Source organism: Eleutherodactylus coqui, chromosome 1 (genome assembly GCF_035609145.1).
Source record: "Eleutherodactylus coqui strain aEleCoq1 chromosome 1, aEleCoq1.hap1, whole genome shotgun sequence".
In the NCBI taxonomy this organism is placed as follows: domain Eukaryota; kingdom Metazoa; phylum Chordata; class Amphibia; order Anura; family Eleutherodactylidae; genus Eleutherodactylus; species Eleutherodactylus coqui.
The window spans coordinates 183,153,080-183,170,789 of NC_089837.1; the positions used below are offsets into that span (position 1 = coordinate 183,153,080).

At 45.6% G+C, this 17,710-nt stretch overlaps 1 protein-coding gene across 3 annotated transcripts in view; it reads left to right on the forward strand.

Annotated features, from left to right (window-relative positions):
• The first annotated feature begins 6,834 nt into the window (after positions 1-6,834).
• Positions 6,835-17,710, forward strand: part of OGFRL1 (opioid growth factor receptor like 1) — a 48,078-nt gene continuing 37,202 nt past the window's right edge. For 2 of the 3 annotated variants that reach the window (XM_066604407.1, XM_066604416.1), the window contains exon 1: positions 6,835-7,288. In XM_066604407.1, coding sequence (XP_066460504.1) covers positions 7,070-7,288 — 219 coding nt within the window. In that variant the 5' untranslated portion in view covers positions 6,835-7,069. The remainder of the gene's footprint in view (positions 7,289-17,710) is intronic. The other variant, XM_066604425.1, reaches the window with a different exon arrangement.

Below are 17,710 nucleotides of genomic sequence, written 5' to 3' on the forward strand. Positions count from 1 at the left end.
AATGGTCAGACTAAGCGGAAGAACCAAGATTTAGTGCAATATTTACGGTTGTTTGCCAGCGAAAAGGCTCATCAGTGGGCAGAGTTCCTGGCGTTGGCAGAGTTTGCACTAAACAACCGACTTTGTTCTTCCCCTGGGGTGTCTCCATTTTTTTGTATATACGGTCAGCATCCTCGCTTCCTTACAGCAATCCCTACTCCGTTGGTCTGTCCTGCAGCTGATGTCGCCACAGATACGCTTCGGGGAGTATGGAAAGAGGTACAGAGAAACTTGGAGGCAGCGGGGACCCGTATGCAGTTGCGTAGTGAGAAGAGTCTGTCTGTGTCTGAACCTTACAGGGTGGGACAGAAGGTATACCTGTCTTCTAAAAATCTCAAATTGCGGGTCCCGTCCTTGAAGCTGGCGCCACGTTACGTGGGGCCGTTTGCCATCACACGTGTGATGAACCCACTCGCCTACGAGCTGGGGTTGCCAGCAACATGGAGGGTTCACAGGGTGTTCCATGAGTCGTTATTGAAACCTTTTGTCCCTTCGGTGATGCCCACCTCCAGTCCCCCTCTGCCCACCCTGGTCCGGGATGAAGTTGAATACGAGGTCCAGGAGATCCTGGATTCTCATCTGTGTCGAGGAACCCTACAATATTTGGTGGCCTGGAAGGGTTTTCGACCAGAAGATCACTCCTGGGTGGCCGCACGTGATGTTCACGCTCCCGTGTTGGTACGGCGTTTCCACCGTCGTTTTCCGGGTAAGCCTGGTCGAGTTTCTGGGGGCCGGAGGTACCCCGTCAGAGGCGGCGTAATGTTACCATGCAGGGCGGCACTGGGTCCCGCGGCCGGCGCGCTCACTGCCAGTTATTGGTTCTGTTAGCCACTAGTTAGTCTGTCTGCAGCGAGTCTCAGCAGCTCCTAGTTAGCTAGTCACTTTCCTCCAGCCTGTCTTTGCTCAGTCTTTGTTTTGTTGGTCTGTTCCACCTGCCTCTTCTGTCGGCACTCTGTCCCCCATTAGTTAGTTCCATCTAGGTAGTCGCCAGGTCCCTAGCCAGAGCAGGGACCGCCGCCCAGTTGTCCGCCTGGGTTAGCCAGGACCGAGGGAAGTAGGCAGGGACAATGGGGTGCGGGAAGATCAGGGCACCCCACCTGGCGCTCGGGGGGCAGAGTGCCGTAACAATGAGAAGGTGTTTTTTTAATGTCGGACTTGTTGCAGGAATTTTTACTATTGCTCTATTCATCTCAATGGTATTTGTGAACTCGATGCAGAATGAAATTTCTGAAACAAATCTGCTACCTGTAAACATATCTATGTCATTCATTGACCAATGAAATTTGAAGCAGTTAGAAAAGTACCTTTGTTACTAAAACTGATGACTATTATTGGTTTTCTGCTCATATTGACAGCGCTCACAGACACTGGTCCACACACAAGCATATTACTATTACAACGTCTACACTTGCCTGTTCAATACCACTGGAAATTACTGGGATTTTATCAACTGTGTGTGCGTGTGCACCGGCCCGGCACATCTGCAGTACAAATAAAGAAGACTGTGGACAGGTACGTGGGGGTAACCGAACGGGAATCCAACCCATTCGTGTGCAGGCAGCCTAAGGAATACATTTGTAATGCCCTACCTGTGAGGACTTCACACATCTAGATACTCTTGTAAAGTCTTCATTAAGCTAAGTGATGGATCGCAGTGATCCTTATGCAATCAAACTAGGTGGGGGGACTCCTCAAGTTGAGCTGTTTTCAACCTTCCTCTCAGGATCTCTTCTACTCTTGCTGCCATTGCCAGGACCAATAGACATGGCAATTTGATACCCTAAGCTCTTAGAGGAGCATCAACTAGAATAAATGAATTAAGAAAACTCCGCAGCATTTCTACATGCCATGTGTATGAGTTTTTGGGAATAGATGATCTGGAAACTGCTATCCCCTCAGGTATGTCCTATTAGATTTGCAATTAAGAAGTTCGGAACCAATGGATTTAATGGTGATCAAAGCCAGGCCAGAATGAAATTTTTGACTTTGTTCACAATTTCAGAGGATGTTTAATGAGGTTAATGGCACCGTTTGACAACTCAGGGAAGCAGGATAACTAACCATAGCTGCTGTCCACATTAATCATGAGAGTTGTGAAAGAAAGTCTGGTGATGGTGGAAACACTCCATTGTACATCATAGGGAAACCTTTTGACCTTTGGTCAGTCAGTGTAAGCAAAGGGTACCAAGGTTTGGAGGACTAGACCGAATACACCAGAACTAGCTGGTCCACCTGGTCCTCTTAGATCTTTGTAAGGACTCGAGATAGCATGGAGGGAGGAAGAAAAGCGTACAGGCTTTTTAAATCCAACCTTCTTCTGTTGTTCATATAGATTAATACCAAACAAGGTAGAGCATATGGGGGAATCAATGATTGTAGTCCTAGCCATTATGACTTTTAACTCTATGGCTTTGATATGCACGTGAACATCAGAAGCGTGCCAGCGTCCTTTCATTGTTAAGTCGTGGGAGAAAGTGCCCCATCTTTTAAGGGATGCATCTGCCATCACCATAACATCTGGGGAACTTCGACAAACAGTTGAGGGGTGTCCAGACTGATTAAGTTGTTCATTTTCCTGAAGATCACTGGCGGAATGTGGAATTTTGCATTCCAGGATGTACCTGCGCAAGTATGTCACTAACCAGAATTGCATCTGACAACAGCGAGCGGGGGCTGTTTTGAAGGCCAGTAAGGTAGCAACCAGTTTCTCTCTCATACTCCCATCTCTCTTAGGAATACCTCTGTGTGATCATGATGGATTGGACACAAGCCCTGATTCTGACCATTTCTCTGGTGGGATGCCTATGAGAAGGTGGCAGTGTCAATGGAAAATCCCAGGAATGTGAGACATTTTGATGAGGTTTAGACTGACTTTTTTTTAGGTTTATAGCAAACTCAATGTCTGTAAATAGTTGTAGAACTTTGTCTCTCTGTACTATGAGAGAGTCCATATTTTTGTGGAATTCCAGGAGATTGTCTAGGTGTACTAGACAGGTGATTCCTGACATACTGAGATAAAATATTAGATCCTTCATGTCAGTTTCGAGAAGGTGTATGGAGCATTTGAGAGGCTGAACACCATCACATTCCATTAGAAAAGTCTGTTGCTCCACTGAACTGCAGCATGTGCAACACCCCAGAGGGGTGACCCATGGCACTGCAGCATGTGCATGCTAACGTGAAGAGCTGGGAGAGATAACTGCTGGATTGTCACGGCGGCACTTACCAGGCTGTGGTCCCGGAGAGATGACATGCAGCCAAGGTCAGAGTACGTTTGCATGCCAGCTTCGACACCCCTAGGATAGGGAATGCCAATAAACAGGTTGATGGGGGTAGTAGAACCTGTGTTTTTTTTAATGCAAGAGTCAATAGGACTTTCTAATGTTAAAAATGCATTGCAATTTTTGATGCAATGCGATGCGTTTTTAACATTAGAAAGCACTATTCCCTTTCGTGTTTAAAATACGCAGCAAAATTAAGTGAAAAAAAAGGGCAAGAAAAACGCCAGTGTGAAAGCAACCTTAGGGCTCCCACCCACTGGTGATATTTTCTCCACTGCGATGCGATTCGAAAGTTAAAGTCTCGCATCACAATGCGAGAAAAAAATCGGCATCACGCCGACATATCGCCAGTCTTTTCAATGGGGCCAGCCGCAGCAGCGCTAGCCCCATTGAAAAGAGATGGAGAATGCCGGGGACTTCTGCTACAGCTGTTACAGCTGTCACAGCTGTGGCAGGAGTTTCCTTCATCCCCGCGGGGACCGCGGGGATGAAGGAATCCTCTGTCACAGCTGTGGCAGAAGTCCCCGGCATTCTATTCCATTGCTTTCAATGTGTTCAGCACTGCTGCCGATCCCATTGAAAGCACTGCTTTCTGCAAGCCATTCTTAGCATGAATGAATAGCTAAGAGCTATGTGTGATTGGCTGAGCGCTCAGCCAGTAGCTAAGCAGTAGCTGCTATTGGCTGAGCCCTCAGCCAATCTGCACAGCTCTTTTAGGAGGCGGGGATCCCTTCATCCCTGTGGTCCCCGCGGGGATGAAGGAAACTCCTGCCACAGCTGTCAAAACTGTGGCAGAAGTCTGCGGCATTCTCCCTATGCTTACAATGGGGCTAGCGCTGCTGTCGCTAGCCCCATTGAAAGCACTTACGATATGCCGGTTCTATACCGGCCTCTTTCTTGCGCTGTGATGCGAGATTTTTCTCGTGCTCTCACAGTGCAAGAAAGAAAATATCGCCAGTGGGTGGGAGCCCTTAGGCTGTATCCGCACGGGCTACAAAATCTGGCTACAAAACATCGCTCATGTGAAGAACCGATTGGAAACCATGGGCTTCACATTGTAGTGATGATTTTGTAGTGTAATTTTGTAGCTTGTGAGGATGCAGCCTTACTGCGATTTGCAATTTTTTATATCCCATGTTTCCCTCAGGCAGCTTCCTTGTTTATTGCATTGAATCGCATGAACTTGTGATTTTCGTGCGATGCGATACGTTTTTAACATTAGAAAGTCCTATTGACTTTTGCGATAAAAAATAAAGTGATTTTAACTCCGTTTTTTTGCAAGCTGCCGCGCAGGATCAAAGACACGATTTTGCAGCAATTTTCCAACAGCAAAATTCCCGTTGTTCGTGTGAAAGAGGCCTGAAGCAAATACAGCCATTTTTCAATCCACAATATCTTTTAAAGGCCATCTTTCTTTCTTTTCAACCTGGAAGGGGGGGGGGGGGGAGACAGCGCCATTTTACTTAAACGCCTCAGGCAGCAAAAAACCTAGGCACACCCCTGGTCCCAGCAGCCAGACCCTAGCCATCACGAAAGGTGCTTTTACACGGAATGGTTATCGTTCGGTTCCCGGCGATCCAGCAAGAATCTGACCAATTTTCCTTCAGTGTGAATGCATGCGCCAACTGAAGGCGAACGAGGTGTCATTGAGACGTATCGGTCCGTGTAAACAGACAGTGGCACTTATGAACGACTGCCTGCTTACTGTGAATGGAGGCGGGCGGGCACAGGAACGGTTGTCGCTGGGGCTAGATATCGGTATCGCTCCGTGTAAAAGCAGCCTTATTTATCCCCTATCCTGTGTAATGTATTTAGTCAGATAAACCCTGTTAAATGAATAATCAGCACGTTTCCTCTATGAGAATCCATAAGCCGTGAGAAATGAATTGGGGGACAATGCTTGATGGGTCCTTCTCCCTCACACTACGGGGCGTGCAGTCTTCGGGAAATAACGCAACAACGTGACTAAGAGTTGGCAGTCACATGATATTCTTACAGAGAAGGGGAACTAGCTACTGTCACGGAAGAAGTAGTGATGCCTCTTTCCTGAACCAGCTGCCTTCTGGTGAAGGAAGGGAGTGCGTTCCTGAGAGCCAGAAATGGCGCCAATAAGTTGCAGGCTGTAACGTTCTGACTGCTGGGAGGGTGACATGCCTCCTCACACAGCAGTGCTGGCAAGTATTTAGGAGTTTAAGGCCGCCCTTACCGCTTTTTACCGTAATTAGAGCGGTGTCCATGCCCTGAAATGAATATACCCTGCGAGCACAAGAGTGCAGTAAAATACACTGAAACGCACGCAAAAAAGCCTCGTTCAGTGCAAAAAAGTTGGGCTAAAACATGCGCAATTGCACGTATGCTTGTGTGAAGCTGGCCTAAGTCTCTACCCCTAAAACCTACTTGCGATCCTCGAGCATGCGTGAAACACGTACCTGCAGATCACTATTTCATAGAAGTGATGCAAGGCATTTTTGAATGAAAAGCGCCTTACATCCGCATGCAAGACGCACGCTGGCAAGCGCAATATTGCACTCACCCATGAGAATGTAGCCTTAATCCGTTTTCACATGGCCGAGAAAATCAGACACAAAGAAGAATATGGAGAAAGAAGCCATTGAAATCAGCGGGTTCTATTCTGTATGCATTGTACAAATATGTATGCAAACCCGCTCATGTGAAGCCGCCCTTAGGGCTCCTGCACACTTGTGTTTTTCTTGCGCATTTTTTTTTCATGCTATATTGCTGCGTTTTTTTTCACACAAATGTCAATGGGACTTTCTAATGTTAAAAATGCATCGCAGGTTGCTGCTTTGCCATTTTTGTGCGTTGTGTTTTGAACATTAGAAAGTCCCATTGACAATTGCGTTAAAAAAAATACAGCGATATTGGGTGAAACAAAACACGCAAGAAAAACGCAAGTGTGCAGGAGCCCTTAGGCTATATCCGCAAGGGCAAGCGCGATACCGCGCCGATATTGCACTTTCCAACATGCGTTTCACCCACAAAAGTGCTTTTCATTTAGGAATGGTTTGCATCACTTCTGTGAAATTGCGATCCTCAGGCGCACGTTTCACATGGGAGTGCATGCAATGTCTTTAAAGGTCCCGTTGAAAGCAATGGGCAAGGTGTTCTGAGGGAACGCCAAAAAATAGGCATGCTGCAATTTGTAACCTTGTAGTATTGCTGTGCAGGAAAAAAATTGCTAATGTGAATAACTCAATTCAAAAGAATGGAGTTAATATCCGCACGGGTGTTGTGCGTCGCGCAGCGCACAACTCGCGCTCATGTGCACGATTCTTTCCTTAGCCTCTCTGCTCCTGCTGCAGACACATCGCAGGGTTAATCCTCTTCTCCTGCTTCTGACTTGCAGTGACTGTAATACACAGTGACATATAAGCTCCCACAGATCGCACTTCCATGTGTAGAAAACCGCCATGAACCTACAAGTGACAATGTCCTGCCTTCCTCCTGTCACTGCAGAAGGCCCCTGAGCTGTCGGCTGTGGGAACCCCCCTGTACTGTGCCCCCTACAGGACTCAGTGGCCAGAGAATGTTTGCCATAAACTCCTGAGCACCCTGTGCGGAGGACATGTCACCGGCCCGGCGGTGCAGGGGTTACAGCCCGCCACCCGCAGCAGCTTCCGGCTGTCAGGGGAGCGCACTGCCATCCTCCACCACAAGCGCCGTCTCCTCAGCTGGCCCTGCACTCCAGAACATGCCAGCTCCTGGGCACTGCTAGCACCCGCCGGGCGATGGGCAATCTACTGACTGGGGTCAGCTTCAAGGAGCCCACCACTGTGGAGGAGTGCGACTCCACCTGGGACAGCGACTCGGGGGGAGAAGACGGAGAGGATGAGGACGAAGTGGAGAAGGACGGCGGAGCGGAAGACGAGCCGGGCGCTGACACCGGCAGCCAGGTACACGTGTGCCCGAGCCGTCCTCACCCACTGGGTGCCACCTCTACCCCCATGGTAGGACTAGGCACACAACCTACATAGTGGGCAGCACATGTCTGATACACTGTAACCAACTCTGTATTATGCGCTGCCTGGCAGGGACATGGCACACTAGTCTGTATGCTACTTGGGCATCACTTTAAAGTGGGTCCATGGCACATGGGGGATAAGTACTATTACCAATCCTTAGTCTGTAACTTCATTCTATAGCTGATCATCAGGGGGGTCTCACACCTGCCCCCAGGGTTCTGCTTCACTGCCCCAATTCAGGGAGCAGGAAGGGCAATCCCTGCGTCCGAACAGCGCCAAACACACCTCATTGACCAGAATGGGATCCATCATTTTGAGCCGGATCTGCAACTGGATGCAGATATGAGACCCCTGGGGGCAGCTGGACACTTCTCGGGTAGCTTTCACCCCCCTCTTCCTCAGTGCAAAATGCACTCAATTTCTCATGTTGTCTTGCAAGGTTGATACATTTGTTGCATCTTTATATCTAGAGACGGTCCTCCACTTTTTTCACCACCCACCTATCTGAGTGAGATTGCTCCAAAATTTTGCAACTGTTTAAAATGTCTAAAAGCTGCCTTCTTTTTAAAGACTTTTTTTTCCGCAAACTCTCTTGTGAGACTAAGGTTGGGGTCACACGGGGCAGAATGTCCGCCGGAGGACCACGCGGAAATTCAGCAGCAGAAAGGTTGCTTCAAACCCCCACGGATTTGAATTCCACGCAGCGTGTAACTTTGCTGCTTAGTCTCAGTTTTAAAACTGCAGGCAGAATTTCCATGCGGAGGGTCTGCATGGACCCCAGCCTTAAAGGGGTTGTACCAAAATACAAAGTTATCCCCTACCCACAGGACACGACAGCTGGAACCCCCACAGAACAAGGAATGAGGGTATGGTCGGTCCCCTCATGAATGAAGTGGTGTTTGTACAAGCGCTTGGCAATCTGCATTACAATCGTTGAAAAGAATGGAGTGGTGGCACGCATGTTCGCCCTCCACTTCATTCATAAGGGGACTGTCAGAACCTTCACTCTTGGGATCGATGGGGGGCCCCCACCCATCACAATGTTATCCCCTATCCTGTGGGTAGTGGCCAACTTTATATTTTGGTACAACCCCTGTAACATTATTATGGCACAATTAATAGGAAATGTGTCTGGATCGATTTGCACCAACAAGAAGGCGCAGCGTATGCTAATGCTGGCATAATACTATTAGTAAATGTGCCCACTATGCCTACGTTGGCAGTCAGACGGGGTGCATCCCATTCTAAATTGGTGTTATAATACTCGTGAGCATGGCATGAGGTACGCTGCATTGTAACAACTTTTTTGTTACTGTTGTGTTCCAACTCCGCTCCATTCTGTATTCTGGTCATATTGTGCTGAGTATAACCCTTCAGGCTTTTTCCTATCACATTACTGAATCCAGCATCAGTTCTGTGCAGGTTTCTGGTTTTATCCTGAGTATGGCATGGAGATGGACGGTCAGACTGAAACCATAGGGGTTATTGTGTTTCTTCTGTTCACATTGGTACCGTCCCTCTCAGTCTTTTTAGCGGTTTAGAAAAGTGCTGACCTCGGCATAAAAGATGTTACCGGCACTGGGTTCGAAAACGTAATGTGAAAGAAGTCTTTGCCTCAATTGTGATGATTGTGCAGAACAAGAAACATTGTTAAAGAAAACGGTCAAGAAAAAAAATTCACGCATTTTAGGCCGACTTCACACGGACGAACCGGATTCTGCATGCAAGAAGCCTGCAGCGGATTCTGTGGGCGTACCTGTGGTTTCTGCATTGTGTATGACTGCAGCAGCTTGCCGTCAGTCCTGTGCACTTCAGATTTTTTTCAATATTTGTATTTCCAGCACTGTCACTTAGCGATAACGCAGGTACCCGCATATGGGCGGTGGGTCAGACGGCCTTCATTGACTTCAATAGAGGGAGTCAGTGTGGATTCCACTGCAAAATAGAGCATGCTGTGATTTTTTTCTCTGCTTGCGGAATACGCAATTTGTATCCACAATTGGAATCCGCACGTGTTACCCTGGCTTTAGTGTCCGTCACCTTAATGACACCTTTTGTTTGGCTGTGCTCAGTTGCAGATCATATTGGTTTGTGTGGCCACCTGATGCGCCTGGGAGGCCAATGAGCTCCCCAATCAGCTGACCGTATTAATAGGCTGCAGGTAGAAGCAGCTGGCGGCACACTACACTTGGTTGGCAGGAGGCTGTGCAATTAATTGTGAATGTTACCTTGGGCAACATCTTGCGGAGGCAGTAAAATCTCTACGAGGAAAATTTGAAGGCGCATTCACATGGGCATAAATATGCTGCATATTAAGTGTATATTTTTTACGTGTGTAATATGCAGTGAATAGAACCCATTGATTTCAGTGGGTTCATTTTTCTCTGTACAGTTTTTCATACCAGTTTTTGGCCGTGTGAAAATATACACAGCATGTCCTATTTTGGTTTGTATAGCGCACCAAAAAAGGCCATTGAAGTGAATGGGCTGGCGCAAATATGCAGTGCATCGGCTTAAAACATTTGCATTCACTTGTTTTCTTTCTATTTCCCAGAGTAATGGGCAGTGCAGAGGGGAAAATAATGGTTCTTCTCCCCTGCTATGGAGCGGACCCTTATCACACAGCTGCCTGCTGGGTGCGAATTTTGGCACATTCCCTTTATAAGACTGTTTGTGTACAGTGAAAGATACTGTTTTTGATTTTGGGTTCTTGCCCACATATGGATATTTGCTGCGAATTCCACGGCGGGCAAATAGCACCAATAGCATGCTATGGGAAATCGATTCTTCCTACACAGTTGTGGAAATCAAGATCACAGCATGCTCCATTTTTGTGCCGATTCTGCACTGATTGCTTGCATTGAAGGTAATGGAAGCCGTCCGATCTGCGGCCCTTCCACAATCACAAAGGTCGCAGATTCTGCATCATCGCTAGATGAGGACGCGGGAAAAGCAAGACTTTAAAAAAAATCTTTACTGCGCATGTGCAACAGCGAGCATTGCGGACCATCTGCAGCATAGATGAAAATGAAAGTCATCAGTAATGCGCGGGCCGTGTGCAGGGGGCATCACATATCACATATTTATGTTGCTTATTGTATGTAAACTTCACTAGCTGTACCTTGTTGTCAATGGAGCACCTTTGTTATAGTATGACTGTAGTGACATCCCCTTTACCATGGTGATGGTTATTCATTCCTAAATGTTTGGTGGTGTAAGAGGAACGGTACAGCACAGTTAGGTCTCATGCACACGGGCGCATTTGATTTGCAGAATCTGAAATCGGAACCCACACAGGAGATCCGCTGTACTAGTCGCCAGCTCAGCTCCACACACATTTGCGGATTTTATTTGCGGATTTCACATGCGGAAAAGAAATTGCAGCATGCTCCATATTACCATGTTTGGGCTCCATTAATCTCTATGGAAGCGAGCGATCCGCAATGCATAGATGATGGCGTGCGTCAACAAGCGCTAAACTGCACGAAAATAGAGGAGATAGCGCTCAAAAATTGTTGCGTTAGAAACACTCCATTCGAGCGCTAGTCTTCGAGGCCCCATTGAAATCAGTGAGAGCGCATAGCAGCAACAGTACAGCAGCCCGTGGTACCGCATAGCAGCAACAGTACAGCAGCCCGTGGTACCGCATAGTAGCAACAGTACAGGAGCCCGTGGTACCGCATAGCAGCAACAGTATAGCAGCCCGTTGTACCGCATAGCAGCACCAGTATAGCAGCCCGTCGTCCCGCATAGCAGCAACAGTACAGCAGCCTTTCTGCATGCAAAATAGAGTCGAAGGTGCAGATTTTGACTCAAAATTAACTGTGTATCTGCAGCTGATACATCGCTCCCCTCCCAATTCTTCACCTTACCAGTACCTCTAGTAAGCGCCACAATGTTGGTCAGGTGATGAGGAAGTGGCATCACTTAACCAGTGCTGCTGCCTTCGAATAAGACCAATTGGTGTGCACTGATCTCATTTCTGCCCCATATAAACATACACTAAGCCACCCTTATCATATGCAGTATAACAAATATAGTATACAAATCTAGCAGCAAGTAGCAGCGCAGCTTGGGTTCCTTCTTCTTACATAGGCCCCATGCAGTCTGTGCTTGAGCTCCGTTAGAGCTTTCCACAGATTCAAACTGAAAACATTTCCGTTTTTGTCTTTTTTGTTGATTTCAGTGGGAAAAACTGATCTATTTTAATTCAGTTTAACTTCCACTTCTGTGTTCCAAAAATAGGACAGCGAGACGGAAAGCCCTAACCACAGCCCAAATTCAGATGTGAATGGAGCCGAGAGGGGTCAAGGGCTGAATGCATTTGTTTAGCAAGATTTGACTACATTTTTGTTTTAACAAACCACTATAAATATATAAATATTGTTGAAAGCCAAGCAGTTTGTAGTATTTTTGTTAATTTTGTGACAATTGCTATAATAACAAGCAATAGGTATATATGTAGCCAACTATGCGTGTACTTAGTGCAGTATATACTGTCTATAGCGTATCTTAGATGAGATGTATGTCAAAGCACGTCCTATATAAATGTCATAAATAGAGATGAGCATCGGGGGTGAGTAGGGGGTTGCGGGAGGGAAGAGAGAGAGAGAAAGAGCTCCCCCCTGTTCCCCCCTGCTACCCCCCGCTCCACCCTGCCGCCCCCCGGATCTTTTTGCCAGAGTAGGCAGTTGCTCGATGGAGTAATTGTCCTAAACGAGCACGTTCGCTCATCTCTAGTCATAAACCTTCTGTGCTGCCATGTAAGGAAAGAAATGGTTGTCCAGTAAAGCCAGACTGCCGGTATATAATAGGGCAGAGAGGGAAAGATTTGTCAATGACAAATACTAATACTATGCCCCTATATATTCTTGGCACATTGTCAAAATGACGCACAGCACTTTATACACACAGGCGCAGCAAAGGGCATTTTTGTTTATTTAAAAAAAAAAAATGCATAAAAAATGTTAATGGCTAAAATTGTGACCCAAGCAAATAGTTATCTGCACCACATAAAAAAATGACAGGCCCAGATCTAATGCGCATATCTTCATAAAATCACCAAAATGTCAGAGAACAACAATCTGGCTTTAAGGCTGGTTTCCAGCGGCTGAGCGCGATATTGAGCTGTGAAACTCAGACCGCTGTCGCGCTCACGCACGCTCAATGTCCCCACGGATGAGAGGCATTTTTCTGTCAAAAACTGCCTTCAGTCCAGTAGATGTGATACTCCGGCACTCATTGTTTTTCAGTAGGAGACTTCGCATCGCACTCACGTGCACATCGGATGCCATCGACATGTTTTACGGCTCCATTGAACACAATGAGTGATGCATTTTGAGCAAATAGCCATAATTGAGACATGCCATGTTTTTTTTCCCCCAGACCAGGATGTGTGAAAAAATCTGCAGGAAAAAAATGCTCATATTTATGAATTATGATTTAAAAGAATGGGATTCATATTTGTGTAAGAATACTGCATCTTCTAACACACAAATCTCGTGCAATTTTCTCAGTCGTGTGAAAGTGACCTAATGTTCGATTTCCATAGGGCGATAATCTTTCAGAGCTCCCGTTAGAATTTGAGCGATTTGAACGCCCGTTGCTGCCCGTCCACGGGCGTTGCGGTATCCGCCCGGGAGCAGGAGCCAGCAGATGGATATCCGCCACTCAGCCTATCTGACAGATAGTGTACAGGGAAAAAGCTCTCACCTTGTATGTTGTCAGTGCCGCCTTTGTTTGCAACTGTCTCAGTTGCCTAGGATGTCTTCTAGTCCATATGCACTTGATCCTCAGTGGTTTGTAGATACAGGAAAATGAAATTTGGGAGCCCGGACTTTATGAAGCAATCCTATATGCCTTTATTCAGTGCTTGTTACAAAGACTAAAATCCATAACGCGGAATACGCGTTTCAGCTTATATGCAAAGCCTTGTTCACCTCATTCATCTGTTGTTACCCCTGTCCTTATAAGCATTGCTCCTTAAGGACCATCTGATCTTTAACCTCTTCTTGTTCTATAACAATTTATTCAAATGCTGTTTTACCCTCGCTGAATGCTATAACATTACCTCATACTGCAGGAGCGATCAAAGCATTGCATATTGTAGTCCCCCAGGGGGACTTAAAGTTAACAAAAGATCAATAAAGTTTTTTTAATTGTAAAAAAAAAGCAATAAAAGTTTAAATCACCCCCTTTTGCCATATCTGTAATTAAAAAATCAAAATCATAAAATAAAAATACATATTTGGTATTGCCGCATCTGTAAAAGTCCAATCTATCAAAGTAGCACATTATATACTCCGCACAGTGAATGTTGTCCAAAAAAAAAAAAAAGAACGCTGGAAATGCACTTTTTTAGTTACCCTGTCTCCCAGAAAAAATGCAATAAAAAGCGATCAGAAAGTCGTATGTATTCCGAATTAGTACAAATGGAAACTACAGGACATCCCGCAAAAAAATGAGCCATCGTTAAACTACGTCGATGGAAAAAGTTATTGCGCACACAAGACGACCGCAGAAAATAATTGAAAAACATTAAATGTCTGAAAAAAAAGAGTAGTACAGTAAAAAAAAAAACTATACAAGTTTGGTATCGTAGCAATCGTACTGATCCACGGAATAAAGTTATCATGTTGTTTTTGTTGCAGTTTGTGCGCCGTAGAAACAAGACGCCCTGAAAAATGGCAGAATGTCGTTTTTTTTTTTCATTTTACTCCACTTAGAATTTTTAAAACGTTTTTCAGTACATTATATGGTACTTTAAATAGCAACTACAACTTGTCCCGCAAAAAACAAGCCTCCATACAGTGATGCCAATGGATAAATAAAGGAGTCATGATTTTTTTTTAAGGGGGTATGAAAAAACGAAAAATAAAAAAAAGGCCCCATCATGAAGGGGTTAAAAAAATAGCACACAACATTTTACATATGAAGTGGGGGGAGAAGGAAAATTAAGGGAATTAGTAACATATAACCTTGAAACCTTAACAACAAGGTCTACCAGAAATCCCTGTTTAACAAGAAAAAAAGAGTTAACCACGGATTCCACATTTCATAATACCTGCTAGACATCATTATTACGGAGGGATGGGATCTTTTCATAAATACTGTGCTCGGATATACTGTAAGTTGAATCAGCTCCCTTAAAATAGTGTTTCAGGTCTCCATTTCCATAGGAAGTACAGTTGTCAACATTATTGAGGCCCTTGAATATTAACTACATCATACACTATCTCCTGAAATAGTGTTGATAAATGCATATGTTTGATGCAAGACACAAAATAATATAAAGTAAATAGAAACTTTGCAGTAAGGGCTCATTCCCACGAGCGTCGCTGGATACGCCCGCGGATTTACGCCACCAGAGTATAGCAATATTAAACAAAGAAGTGCTATCAATGATCGCGGAATTCCACATGTATTGCCGCGGTTTCCATTAATGTCATATTAATGGAGACCTTCCACGGCGTACATCCGCAGCAAATAGAACATGCCGCAATTTATTTCCCGCTGCGGCAATCCGCGGTAGAATTTCGCATGTGAGCATTGGCAGTCAGAAAGCTATTACGTTCAATAGAACCTAATTGGCACTGATTTCCACCGTGGGAAATGCGGTAGAAATCCATTCGTGGGCATTCACCCTTAGGCGACTTTTACACACACTCTTTTCACCGCCATTACTGGAGCTTTTTGAACACTCCCATTGATTTCAATGTGGCCTTACAGACATGCACTCGATCACGGCGCTGGACGGCCTTTCCAGTAGCGCAATTTTTGAGCTCTGTCTGCACTATTTTTCAGAGTTTAGTGCAGCTCATCACCCATCACAATGATAGGATGCGCTAATAAAATTGCGGCAAACCGACGGTATGTGTGAGAGTGGCCAAAGGGCTCTCGCATGTTTTTTGTTGGATGAGCTGTATTTTTCAATGAAACCATTTGATATAACATATATTGTATTGAAAAACTTTTTGATTTTCCCACCGACATAGTTATGTGAGGGCTCATTTTTTGCCAGACATCCTGGGTGACAAAAAAAGCGCAATGGTGTCTTTGTATTTTCTTTTTTTTCTGACAACGTTCACCATGCAGGATAAATAATGCATTAGGCCGGCTGCACACGACCGGATTTGCATTGCGGACTCCAGAGCGGGCGTCCGCCTTCAGGTTCCACAGCAAATACCTCCCATAGCATGCTATGGAAAAGCGCTTTTTCCTGCACAGGAACAGAAATCAATCCTGATTTTCCACTTGCGGAGGAAAAATCGCAGAATGCTCTATTTCTGAGCAGATTCAAGACTTTAAGTCAATAGAAGCTGTCCAATCTGCGACTCTTCCGAAATTTGTCATGGCGGAAAAGTTGCGGATTCCTTGTCATCGCTAGGCGGAGATGCGGGAAAAGCAGGGGTTTTAAAAAATATTTAAAAATCTAAACTGCATATGTCCAATGGCGAGCCGTCCCGAACATATGCGCGTTTGTGGGGCTGCGTGCCCTGCATTTTGTGTGTGTGTGTGGGGCTGCGTGCCCTGCATTTTGTGTGTGTGTGTGTGTGGGGCTGCGTGCCCTGCATTTTGTGTGTGTGTGTGTGGGGCTGCGTGCCCTGCATTTTTTCAAGTTGCCACTGAGGGATCAATGGTCTCCATGGCAACTTGTAAACAATGCAGGGCCTGGTAACGTAAATGCAGTGCCCCGAACGCAATTGTCATTGTGTTAGATGGGTCTCCATTCTTTTCTATGGGAACTGTGTTCGCGTTAGACGCTAAACGCACGACAAGTTGCGTCTCCTTTTCTGGATGTGACCTTTGTGCCTTTATCGCAGCCCTCCATCTTTCATTTAGAAAGCATTGCCCACAGTCATGGCGTTAGATACAAGCGTTCAGTGCCTGCGTCTAATGCGATGAACAAACGCATGTGGAGAAGGGGCCTAAGACCCCACTTTTTCCGAGAGTCGTTCTGCCTGGAGCAAACCTTATTGGTGACAAAGAGTCGCCTCACACTTTCCAAAAGTTTCTAGAACTTGTTTATAAGTTCATTAGTGCCTCGAGCAAAACTACATCCTGTACAACACAAAGGAAAGGGCGGAATGTAAATAAAGAAAATATGGTCACCAGACCACAAGACACATTTCTTCTTTACAAAAATCGATATTATATCGCCTTAAACTATCGATGTTACCGATATATCAGACATAACAATATCAATGAAAAGTATCGCCAAAGCATTAGCGATATATCGATATTTCGATATATCGGTTTTCGATGTCCCAACCTTACAACACGGTACTATTGCCTCTATGCCCGCCCGTATCACATCTTGTATCCAAGCTAAAGGCAGTACATCAGGGTCCTAGAGCCTCCATGGCCATTTGTATCACATCTTGTATCCAAGGTAGAAGCGGTACAACAGCGTACTAGAGCCTCCATGCCCTCTCATATCACATCTTGTATCCAAGCTGAAGGCAGTAGAACAGGGTACTAGAGCCTCCATGCCCACCTATATCACATCCTATATCCAAGCTGGAGGCACTAGAACAGGGTCCTAGAGCCCCCATGCCCACCCATATAACATCTTGTATCTAAGCTAGAGGCGGTTCAACAGGGTACTAGAGCCTCCATGGCCCCTCATCACATCTTGTATCCAAGCTAGAGGTGGCCTAACAGGGTACTAAAGCCTCCATGCCCGCCTGTACCACAACTTGTATCCAAACTAGAGGCGGTACAACAGAGTACTAGAGTCTGCCTTCAAGGGGTCAGTTTTCCACAATGAATTATCCCTTTGCTCTTATATTGCAATCACATAGTTATATAACGTTACAGTCACACAGACAAAGTTTTGTTAGATTCCCACAACTCCTTCTAGTCGTGCCTGATAGACATTGAGTATAACATGTCATTTTTTTTTTTATAAGTATGCACATTTGCATCTAAAACTCACATGCCGAGTTTTACACACAAAAACAATCTAAAATTCGATCAATATGTGTAAATTCCTTGTACAGCACATTCATCTACATCAATAAGAAATGATGCTCCCAACAGTGCTGAAACAGACCATGCAGTATTTGGCCAGCACTCAATGTGTTAAACTACTGCATTTACTGCACACTGCAAACTCCACTATGCCACCAAAATGTGTTATTTCTTATAGCCTCCAGCATACCATGTAGGAAGAATACAACCTAATCATTTATACACACAAATATCCTCACTCAGCGGAATCCGACCCTGTGCCCGGCTGACGCCCGCGTGTACCTGTAGTTTCTCTTCTTTTTCTGTTCTGTGGATGGTCCGCATGGCTTGCCGTTGGACTTGCACAGTACAATTTTTTTTTTTGCTGCGCCGACATTAGGCAATGACGTGGAATCTGCGACCTTGGGCCGTGAGTCGGACGGCTTCCATTAATTT